The sequence below is a fragment of the Bubalus bubalis genome, chromosome 9 (assembly GCF_019923935.1).
Source record: "Bubalus bubalis isolate 160015118507 breed Murrah chromosome 9, NDDB_SH_1, whole genome shotgun sequence".
Taxonomy (NCBI): Eukaryota; Metazoa; Chordata; class Mammalia; order Artiodactyla; family Bovidae; genus Bubalus; species Bubalus bubalis.
Window position 1 is genome coordinate 69,144,729 of NC_059165.1, and position 12,532 is coordinate 69,157,260.

The 12,532-nt window shown below is 35.1% G+C and overlaps 1 protein-coding gene across 1 annotated transcript in view; it reads left to right on the top strand.

The window, feature by feature from the left end:
• The first annotated feature begins 7,911 nt into the window (after positions 1-7,911).
• LOC102393666 (olfactory receptor 2L13) overlaps positions 7,912-12,532 on the top strand; it is an 87,275-nt gene continuing 82,654 nt past the window's right edge. The window contains exon 1 of the mRNA XM_044948713.1: positions 7,912-8,239. Coding sequence (XP_044804648.1) covers positions 7,912-8,239 — 328 coding nt within the window. The remainder of the gene's footprint in view (positions 8,240-12,532) is intronic.

A 12,532-nucleotide genomic window follows, 5' to 3' on the forward strand; every position in this document is an offset into this window, starting at 1 on the left:
CTTTTAAGTTGTAACAGAAAACCCAACTGAAATTGTCTTGAAAATTGAAGGGGATTTTTGATTCACATAACTGTTGTGGTGGACATAGAGTAATTAATCCAGTACTCAGTGTATTTTCAGTGGCCTATTTCTTTCTGCCATGGCTCTGCCTTGTCTAGTGTCAGCTTTATTCTAAGGATGATTTCTGACAGTTATAGGAAGGGTGCTAGTCACAGTCACATCTTGAACACTTATAGCCAAAGGTGAGAGGGGCTTTCAGATCAGCATTCGTAGTGAGTATACAAAAATTCATCTTAATTGGATAAGCTCATATTACATATCTATGTTCACATCAATTCATGGATTCATTTAACAAATATTTGTTGAGTATCTACTACTTGCCAGCCACTGTTCTAAATTTCAGAACATGGAAATAATACTGAGTGGTTGATTGACTTTAGCCAGTTGGAATACACCATTAGAATTAGGAGTATGTTCTGCTGTCTCCAAAGCACCCGGACAGTATTATGATGGAAGTGAATACTTAGATAAAAACCTCTGTGTAATTAGGATAAGTGGAGGACAGAATGGATATTAATTAGGCAGCCAAAAAGTTCTTCTATAACCTTGCTACTGAAAATGTTTTATGTGGTTAGTATTGGTATCACGTAGGAGCTTACTATAATTCAGAATCTCAGGTAGTGCCTCAGTTCTGCTGGAACAGAATCTTTATGTTAACAAGATCCCCACATGATCATTTGAACATAAAACTTCGAGAATCTCTCAGCCACAAGACAGGGCTTCCCTGGTGGCTCAGATGGTAAAGAATATGCCTGCAATGCAGGAGACCTTGCTTTGATCCCTGGATCAGGAAGATCCCCTAGAGGAGGGGATGGCTACTCACTTCAGTACTCTCGCCTGGAAAATTCCATGAATGGAGGAGCCTGGTTGCTACAGTCTATGCGTTCTCAAACAGTTGAAGACAACTGAGCAACTAACACTTCACTTCACTTCTTCATGTATAGAACAGATAAAAATTTGTTGTAATTGTGGCATTAGGGGAAAAAAGTTGGAGAACAAACCAGATGGTCTCTATAGCATACAAAAGTTGGGATGATTGCCAGCTCGTAACAGTCTCCCAGTGGAAATCATGTAGTTAACTCCTCTATCAGAAATGATTCATCCCAGGGGAAATACACCTGCCAAGGTATATAGAAGGCTTTTGGTTGAAAGTTGACAGAGACCTAACACCACCAGAAGTAACTAATCTGAGGACTCCCAAAGTGTTGTGAATCTTGGTTACCTGGCAACTCTTTAATTCATCCATTGCCTGAAATATCCTTTGTTAGCTCAGATTAGCCAAGCGTTTTCTCTTGCTTTTTACTGAAACAACTTTAATTTATATTGCTTTGCCTTTTTCAGAACCAATATCTATTAAGAATGAGAATTTTGGGTCTGCCTTGAAGGAAAGACCAAATACTGTCTGAGATGCATTAGTTGCTTTTGTCCTCAGCTTCCAGATTTGACTCCTAACTCAGTAATATTCCATTGTTTATATATACCACTTTTTTTATCCATTTATTAATCAATGAATAGTTAGATTGTTTCCATATTGGCTGTAGTCAATACTTCTATGTGTGTTACTCACTCAGTTGTGTCCAACACTTTGTGACCCCATGGACTGTAGCCTGCCAGGCTCCTCTGTCCATGAAATTCTCCAGGCAAGAATTCTGGAATGGGTTGCCATTTCCTTCTCCAAGAAAATACTTCTAGCAGATTTTAATTAAAGTGATTCTTAGATACCTAATGGCACTCCCCAGGCCTCCTCTGTAGTTAAATGGATCCATTTGTTTCATTTCAAACTAAAGGCATGTGAGCAGTAGAATCATTGTCTCTTCTAGTACAAGGCATGGAGAAGGCAATGGCACCCCACTCCAGTGCTCTTGCCTGGAAAATCCCATGGATGGAGGAGCCTGGTAGGCTGCAGTCCATGGGGTTGCTGAGGGTCGGACATGACTGAGCAACTTCACTTTCACTTTTCACTTTCATGCACTGGAGAAGGAAATGGCAACCCACTCCAGTGTTCTTGCCTGGAGAATCCCAGGGACGGGGGAGCCTGGTAGGCTGCCATCTATGGGGTCGCACAGAGTCGGACACGACTGAAGTGACTTAGCAGCAGCAGTACAAGGCATATCATAAGCTGTCCTTTGGATCACTAGCTGGCTGGAAAGAATACTATGGAGAATTCAGAGGTCCAGGAGCTTAAAACTTCTTTAGTAAATGCTTATGCTATAAAATAAATGGATTATAAATTGGAGCCATTGCCCATAAACTGCCCCAACACTAATTATATGTGCATGTGTTTGTTTCTGGAACTTACTGTTTCACATTGGTCTCTTTTGCTGTTTCTGTTGTTGTTGTTACTACATTCCCCAAATTGGTATAATGGACAAAGCATTTTTGATAGTTTTTTGGATGGTAGGTTGTTTGTGTTTTGTACTCATCTGTTTTACCTTTTTGTTTCTCTCATTTGTTAATTAGAAATATGTATCATTATATATATTATAATATCCATATATATATATAGAAGTATATGTATGTATAAATAAATAACTGGGCACTGGGTTGCCTTTGTATTAAATGACCTTTTTAAATAGAGATCTTGAGAAGAAGCTGATGTATATAAAGCCCTATCAGATGCTCTTATTCACTGAAGTTATTTCTACTACACCTTGATGAAAATTTCTCCTAAACCTTATCTTTACTATAATTAATAGAAAGTGAAACACTTGAAAAATAGTAAAAATCTATGTTATATTTCTTTGCATTAAGTTTTCCTTTTTACTCTTAGTCCTTTATTTAGGGGAGAAAATTGCTTCACACTCCATATGCCATGGTCAGAAACATGATACTCCAATATGTTATATTCAATACAGTGAAAAAGAATACTTTATGTGGATTCTGCATAAATTTTTAACATTAAGACCAAAAAATCTGTTTTATTTATTTATTAATAGTAACACAAAGGAGGCATATGTGAGCCAACATGAAATAACAATGTTCAGAGATATTGATCCATGTGATATATTTTGCCCATATATCTATGGATGAAAAAAAAAAGTAGGCTACTCTTCTTCTCTAGTTCCTCCTTATAAAAGAAAAAAAAATCATTTCAATATAAAAATGGAGACTAAGGTCCAGTAACAGTAAACTGGCATAAGGATTCAGTAAAAATGCAATTGAGAGCAGGTGTGAATTCCAGATTCCATGAGTATGTCTAGAATTGAGGTGGAAATATATAAATAACATCTTAAAATTTCTAAAGATGTATGGAAAACACATGTGCCTTCATAACTACATGCTCACCCACAAACGCATTGTAACTGCGGCGTAATGGATATGCTAAAAGCTTGATTGTAGTAGGGCTTCCCTGGTGGCTCAGCCCATAAAGAATCTGCCTGTGTGCTGGAGACCTGGGTTCGATCCCTAAGTTGGGAAGATCTTCTGGCAGAGGGCATGGCAACCTACTCCAGTATTCTTGTTTAGAGAATCCCCATGGACAGAGGAGCCTGGCAGGGTATAGTCCATGCGGGTCACAAAGAGTCAGACACAATTGAATGACTAAGCACAGTACAAAGCACAGCAATCATTTCACAATGTATACATAAATCAAAATGTCAAGTTGTAAACCTTAAATACACAATTTTATTTGTCAGTTATATCTTAATAAAAACTGTTAAAAAATGAAACTGATTGCATTGGAATATGCTATCGTTCACTGGCCCTATGACCTTGGACAATTTACTGAAGCAGTTTCATCATAGAAGAAAGCAGGAGATCAAATTAGAGTAATGAAAATACCCAAAACAAACTGTCATGGTCTGGGCACAGGTTATTGAAAGAATTTCCAGACATGAGACAGAATGAGAGGGAAATAAAGTTTATTAGAGTGGGAGACGCTGTTAGAATAGTGGGCCATCTCAAGGGAGAACCGACGTTGAACAGGGGTCCTTAGTCCACTTTTATACTCAGGGTACAAGGAATGGGATAGGGGTCTTGTGGGTCATTTACTGATTGGATAAGGCACATATACTGGGTGGGGGGTGAAGAATAAGGCAAATATCTTCTCCCTAAGGGGTAGGAGGGGAGACAGGTTATACTGCTTAGGAGGACCTGAAATCCATTAATAGTTACTACATGGGGGAGGGAAGGATGATAAAGGTCTGGTTTTTCTGTTCCTGGTACCAAGACCCTCCTTGGTTTCATCTGTTCTTCCATCCTTGGGTCACCACAGAAACCACATTTGTTAAGTGTTCTGAGTTTACACACTTAACTTATCACAGCACCAATTACACTGGAATCACTCAGTGTGTTTATCTTCTCATAATTATGCAAGAGGGAGAAGAAAGTTTTAGGGAGTTTACTGAAATTTTCAAGGAAGGAGACATAATTATCTATGTTGAATAAATACTTTCAAGAAAAAAGTCACTTCTACCTGTTTGTCTTAGGAGAGAAGATGGAAAACAATGCAAGCTTTATAATTAAAGACGAGGGAATGAATTTCTCAGAGGGCTAAAAACTTAAATTTCTTTTTTTTAAATTTTATTTTTAAACTTTACATAATTGTATTAGTTATGCCAAATATCATAATGAATCCGCCACAGGTATACATGTGTTCCCCATCCTGAACCCTCCTCCCTCCTCCCTCCCCATACCATCCCTCTGAGTCATCCCAGTGCACTAGCCCCAAGCATCCAGTATCGTGCATTGAACCTGGGCCGGCAACTCGTTTCATACATGATATTTTACATGTTTCAATGCCATTCTCCCACATCTTCCCACCCTCTCCCTCTCCCACAGAGTCCATAAGACTGTTCTATACATCAGTGTCTCTTTTGCTGTCTCGTACACAGGGTTATTGTTACCATCTTTCTAAATTCCATATATGCGTTAGTATACTGTATTGGTGTTTTTCTTTCTGGCTTACTTCACTCTGTATAATAGGCTCCAGTTTCATCCACCTCATTAGAACATGAGCATGGTTAGTAGACATTCCCTAGAAATGGAATCCTTTTCATTTTAACTGCATTGTGTATTCCTGGAATGTTACAGAGCATAAGAATTCAGTAAAAATACAATTCAGAGCAGGTATGGATTCCAGATTCCATGAGTATGCCTAGAATTTAAATGGAAAATATAAATAATTTACTTCTTAAAATACCTAGAAAGAGAAGAATATATTTCACTTTCATGGATATATACTTACATGGATATATCGTGTCTGTAAAATTAGATTTGATTTAGGATGGGGGTTAAACAGAATAATGTACTTCAAAAATATATTGAAAGAAGTGATATTATGATGATTTGAAACCATTCTCATAAGTACTATTCTATCCCTAGATATACCTTATCTATAATTCATTATTTTTCATTCCATTAATATATCAATAACCATAAAGTTTCCAAATTTGGGTTAAGTATTTTTTATGCTAATATGAAAGCATGCAAAATATGGAATTTTCTTTTCTGTGACCTACAATCTATTGAAATTACCATACTGTGCAGACTCATACTAAAAAGTAGTATAAATAATAAGGTAAGAATGTGTTTAAACCAGTGTCAAACTTTGCTGAACATGGGTGGTTAGTTTCATTGATTTTTGTGCCAAGTATTTTTTGTAATTCTGTCATATTATTCAAAACAATATTAGTTTGAGGAATGTTTTCTTTAAGGATAAAGAACTGAGACAGAAGTAAAGTTACCTGCTTTAGCTCATAGATAGGAAAGACCAGATAGAATTTTTTTTTTTTCCTTTCCTCATATAGTAATAGTGTTTCCCAGGTAAGAAAGAAATTGACAGTGGAGAGAAGTGAGTAGGAAAAATGTGGCAAGTGAGAATAATGATGTAATTGAATTTTGAATTTGAATGGTGGTATAGGCCACATTCAATTTTAATAAGCACAGCTCAGCAACAGGTATTTAAAAGTTGACATGTGTGTTTTTAAGACTTTTGCATGTTGTATTTATTGTTTAGTGTAACTTCAAATGAACATAAAAGTGCACTGAAAACAAATATTCATAGTGGGTTCTTTTTGTAATATGCTTTAAACAATATTAGCAGTGTTTTTGAAAAGCAATATTACACTCTCTGATCATGTAATTCTTCTGACTCATACCAGTGATAACTGTTACCTCAATATTGCTATAATTCTTTAAAAAATATATCATCTGTGCTTAAACTTAATGTAACAGGATTCATTAAAATGTTCCTTTGTGGTGTATTTTTCTCATTCAACATTCTATTCTTGAGGTTCATTATTATTACTGGTAACTATGATTAATAATCCCATTATTGATGTATATTTGGGTTATATTTTATGATAGATAAGGGTTGTTATGATCAGTCTTGCTCATGTCACTTCACTCTTTTCTGTATTCTTTAATTTATGATTTCCATGATTACTGGGTCGTTATTGCTTGGACACATATTTGTCATTACAGTGTCATGAAATCCATGACTTTTCTTTGAGAAGTGATGAGATATAGAAAGCCACTACAAAATAATAAAAGAATATGCTATGAATATGCTAGAATATTCTATGACAAAGTGAAAAGTTTATTTTGAGCAAAGCAGTGTGCTTTAGATAAAATATATACAGACAAACCATAAATTTATAACTAAGGCAAAGAAGTTAACTCTGCAGGCAAAAATTGAAGCAGAGTTTAAAATTATGTACCTCATTATATTAATATTTTTGAGAAAGCAATAAGTATTCTAAAAAGAAAAGATGTCCGAATTTGAAATTTATTCCAAAAATGCTTTTGCTATATTTTCCTGCCAAGGGAGGTGCTGCTTAAAATGCTGTGCTTTGTTGTTTAGTCACTAAGTTTTGTCTGACTCTTCACCACCATCTGATCACAAGGATATCCATCAGTTGATCACACATCCTGTTACTCTCTCCCTCATGTGTGTATGCCTGCTCAGTTGCTTCAGTAGTGTCTGACTCTTTGTGACCCTATGAACTGCAGCCCATGAGGCTCCTCTATCCATTAATATCCTAGAACCAAGGTCTAATTTCCTCATATAAGAAACAGCACTTGTTTATTTTTACAGAACATTCTTATGTAAATATGCACATGATTCTTAAATAGCTGGTAGTAGGTAAGGCAATATTTGATATCTTCCATCTATATCAATATTAAAATGCTATAAATGTTTGATATGGCTGTTTCTTGCCAGATTGTCTGTGACAGGGCAAGCTCAGTGAAAGCAATTTCCACACATGTCTGTGAAGGGAACTTTGAGGTTTAGAGAGTGGAGACAATATAATACATGTAAGTGTGAGTTTCTGTAAGTTCAACATGATCTAATGATGGAACTAAGAAACTTCAGAGGAACTGTGTAGTTTACACATTTGTTAGCCAATCCTGTTTTGATATATCACTCGACAGGACTTAAAAGCTGTATGGCAGACATGTCCAGGCTATATTTAATAGGAGTATTCAAATTTTTATATCATTTTAATTACTGAGACAGATTTTTCCCCACATGTGCTAGCTGGGTATGGGCTAACTTTATCTTGTTCACATGAATTATTCAGGTTTTGTGATTGCTTTGATTTTAGTTTAATTTTTATAGAAACCCTATTGATAATACAATATTCTATACTACTCTAACCTTTCAATTTAGATAAAGAATGCTCAGATGTTAAATTTGGGGCAATTCCACAGTTTCATAAGTAAGGCAAGTATCAGCAGGACTTATTTCTCTGTGACAGGATACTTCTTGATCTTTGAGATTCATAATCCTGTCTTGCCATATTGGTTACTGAGCTACATATTTTTCCAGAACATATTCTACATAAGGCACTGTGTAAATGTTTACCAAACCAATAAACAGATCATTTTGTTTTAAAGAATATATTTATCATGGCATGGGAGAATCAGACCTTGAACTCTGATTTCATCTTGCTGGGAATCTTTGATCACAGCCCCACCCTCATTTTCCTCTTTTGTCTGGTCTTGGGCATCTCTGCACTGGCCATCATGGGAAACACTCTCATGGTTCTCCTCATCTACCTGGACACCCAGCTCCACACTCCTATGTATTTCCTCCTCAGCCAACTATCTCTTAAGGACTTCATGCTCATCTCTACCACAGTACCCAAGATAGCCTTCAACTACTTGTCTGGTAGCAAGTCCATTTCTGTGGCTGGTTGTGCCATACAAATTTTATTTTATACATCACTACTTGGCTGTGAATACTTCCTCTTGGCAGTCATAAAATCTTGATGAAGAAAATATCTGTGATCAACATGTTTTATAGAAATCTATCAATTTGCAAAAATAATGTTTCTCTGTATTAGGATATATCTGTATTAGGATACAGACATTTTCTTTTCCTACTTAAATTCAGGCATCATCAAAGTCAGAACACACAATTTCAATTTATGCATAGAAAATTAATATAAGTGCACAGATTACAGCTCCATATTTTAATACATTTTAATGAATATACCAAATGATTTTTTTCTTTTGTATTTAATCCGTAATCCCTCTGAAACTGTAGTAGTCTATCAGTTTGTGTTACAGGTCTGTTTTCCCTTTTTGAGTTTTACTTGACTGTAATGTCAAATCAAGCATCTTAGATGTCAAGTATCATTATGTGTTTATTCTTTCCAAGAAATCTATGATAAATCCTCATTGCCAAATACTATGTATGCAAAGTCATTCTTTTCTGCAGTGTTGTGCTGCTCAGTCACATCCAATTCTTCGAGATTCTTTGGATTGTAGCCTGCGAGGCTCCTCTGTCCATGTGATTTTTTAAGCAAGTATACTTTAGTGGGTTGCCATTCCCTTCTCCAGGAGATCTTTCCAACTCAGGGATTGAACTTGTGTCTTCTGTATCTCCTGCATTGCAGGGGGATTCTATACACGGAGCTGTCAGGTAAATGGCTTCTACATCCTTATTCAGTTTCTGAATGTTCTAGTTCAATAGGCCCTTTTCCTGAGAATATATACTTCAATTCCTAGCTTCCTTAACTCTGCTCAAGCTCCCTTGAAAGATGTGTATTCTGTTCATCTGCTTCTCATTGCTTGTATAACATTACATATTGCCTTATGACACTTTTTCTTACTCATTCCTTTTTTCTCCCTTTTGTTTTCTTCAGTTAAAACTCCTTCCATTCTTGAAAGTGTGGCAGTTTAAGTACATATTTTTAGCACCTCTGCGTTGTAAACCTCAACTCACATAATATTAAATAAAAATATTTAAGAACGTGAGGAAAACTGCTACAAACAGAATCATGGGTGAAAGAATTCAGGAACTCCTTGAAGAAGAAATTCTGAGAAACAGTCATGCAAAAAAAAGGGGAAAGAATATCCTGAGAGCGTTGAAGTGGAAATGAGTGGGGATACTCTCTAGGTACTCTCTATCCATCAGTGAGCAAGCTCCGCATGCTTTGCCAAAAAAAAAAAAAAAAAAAAAAAAAAGCTTGGCAGTAATTCCAGTCTTGGCAATTTGCTGTAAGACCAAAAGTCATCACATTTCCAAGGAAGTCTTCAAACAGAAGATATATACACAAAGATTTAACACACACAGAATTAAAAGGCGCTGGGAACATTCAAGACATTTTTAGATTTTTTTTCATAGTTTCACAGAAATATGAGAAGCTGTTGAATCCACAGTACAATATATAAAAAGAAATACCAGGTAAGAAAAAAACAGGCTTTAGAAAATTAAAAAGACAATAAATAAAAAGATAGATTCAACTAAAGTTTTGAAAGATACAAGGGAGAAAATCTACCAGAAATAAAACAACCATAACAATTAAGTATAAAAATTAGACCTTTAGAAAATATAAAGAATACAAGAATCAATAGAAGATCAAGTAACATATGAGCATTTCTAAAAACGCATTTGACATAATTATAGAGCAAATATTACTAAACAAAAATATTTTCTCAAAATTGTTATATATGAGCTACAATGTTCAGATAGCATGAAAAGAACACATTAAAATGAGAAACAATTTATTAGATGATATTTTCTAAAAAATCATCTTGAAAATAACTTCCTTGTAATTCTCAATATATCAGAAAGATAATACTCTAAAATCTGTTAAAAGAAATTATTATAAAAATGAGAAGAAATACATGTAGTGATGGCAAAAAAAATAGTATCAGTTCAAAATAGTAATTTTTTTTGTATCAAACCAATACATTTGAGGAAAAAAACTGCTATCATCAGCCCATGTTCCTAGACACAAAGTAGGCTGCAAATATGTGGAGAGCACAAGAAGAGGGGAAGAGAGTGATGGTGGTGATGTAGGGAGAAGGCAAATCCTATCCACAGCAGCCTGTCACAAATGAAAGATTGGTACTCAGAACTGTGGAATCAAACACTAGAAGATGTGTATTATTTTAAGTATGGGAAAATATCAGAAACAATTTTAAGATCATTTGAAATATTTTCCTTATGAATCAAGAGAAGGAGTTGTGGGACTATCATTTTCCCTTTGGATTGTTGATGCCATGTCCATACACAACTTGAATAAATTATTAAAGTGATATAATTTGCATGCTCTAATAATTTATTTAATTATTACATGGACATGACATCAACAATCCAAAGGGTAAAATGATAGTCTCACAACCCTTTCTCTTGACCCACAAGGCAAATAAATCAAATAAGCTTACAATTGTTTTCAATATTTTCCCATAGTTAAAATAATACACTCATCTTCTAATGTTTGATTCCACAATTCTGAGTACAAATCTTTCATTTGTGACAGGCTACGGTGGATAGGATTTGCTTGTACTCAAAGTATTGCGCATATGAAACTCCAAACAAATTGTAAGAAAAGAGCAAGTTCCCTGTGTCTATGTGGAACAATTGATTTTCAACTACTCTGTCTGCTGGCAACTTGCAGAGAAAAAACTAGGGCAAATATCCTTTTTTCAGAAGTTGGAATTTGGATTTAACATGAGACCAGCATATTAAACTGTATCACCTTTATATAAATTTTTACTATACATTTTGTCACACAGAATTTTAATTTTTAAAGTGACTGTATCTTTAATGTAGTACCATTTATTACAATAAACACTTTAGTTTTATTTAAATAAATTCAAAAAAGAAGTTCCTAAATAATATTAGCCTTTGATTACATTATCAATTTCACTATGTTTTTCTACTATTTCACAATAGATTATTAGAATTAATACCTATTCTTCCTGGAATTGTTTATAATTTTATTCTTTAGGTTTAAAGAGAGTTTCACATCTTACAAAAGTAAACAAGTGTTTAACCAATCCATTCACAATTCATTGCTTACACACATACATAAGCTTTTAAAACTCCTTCAATTAAATTCCTTTTTTTTTTTTGAAATTCCCTAGTTTCCTGAGATGCTTGAATGTATCAGTGTATCAATTGCCTATGTTAGTTTTTCATAAAAAGTAGCTCTTAATAATTCTAATCAAAATTATCTTTAAAATTTACAGAATAGTCTCAATTCTTATGCAATAAATAAAAGTAAAAATACAATTAGAGCTCATACCTTTGATTATCTTCCTACAATTACTGCATCATTGAACTGAACAGCAGACAGTGGTCCTATAATCATCATAAATTAAAATTATTTTTCTTTTTTTTTTTTTTTTTGGGTGAAATTTCTTTTTTTTTTTTTAATTTTATTTTATTTTTAAACTTTACATAACTGTATTAGATTTGCCAAATATCAAAATGAATCCGCCACAGGTATACATGTGTTCCCCATCCTGAACCCTCCTCCCTCCTCCCTCCCCATTCCATCCCTCTGGGTCGTCCCAGTGCACCAGCCCCAAGCATGCAGTATCGTGCATCGAACCTGGACTGGCAACTCATTTCATACATGATATTTTACATGTTTCAATGCCATTCTCCCAAATCTTCCCACCCTCTCCCTCTCCCACAGAGTCCATAAGACTGTTCTATACATCAGTGTCTCTTTTGCTGTCTCGTACACAGGGTTATTGTTACCATCTTTCTAAATTCCATATATATGCGTTAGTATACTGTATTGGTGTTTTTCTTTCTGGCTTACTTCACTCTGTATAATAGGCTCCAGTTTCATCCACCTCATTAGAACTGATTCAAATGTATTCTTTTTAATGGCTGAATAATACTCCATTGTGTATATGTACCACTGCTTTCTTATCCATTCATCTGCTGATGGACATCTAGGTTGCTTCCATGTCCTGGCTATTATAAACAGTGCTGCGATGAACATTGGGGTACTCGTGTCTCTTTCCCTTCTGGTTTTCTCAGTGTGTATGCCCAGCAGTGGGATTGCTGGATCATAAGGCAGGTCTATTTCCAGTTTTTTAAGGAATCTCCACACTGTTCTCCATAGTGGCTGTACTAGTTTGCATTCCCACCAACAGTGTAAGAGGGTTCCCTTTTCTCCACACCCTCTCCAGCATTTATTACTTGTAGACTTTTGGATCGCAGCCATTCTGACTGGTGTGAAATGGTACCTCATAGTGGTTTTGATTTGCATTTCTCTGA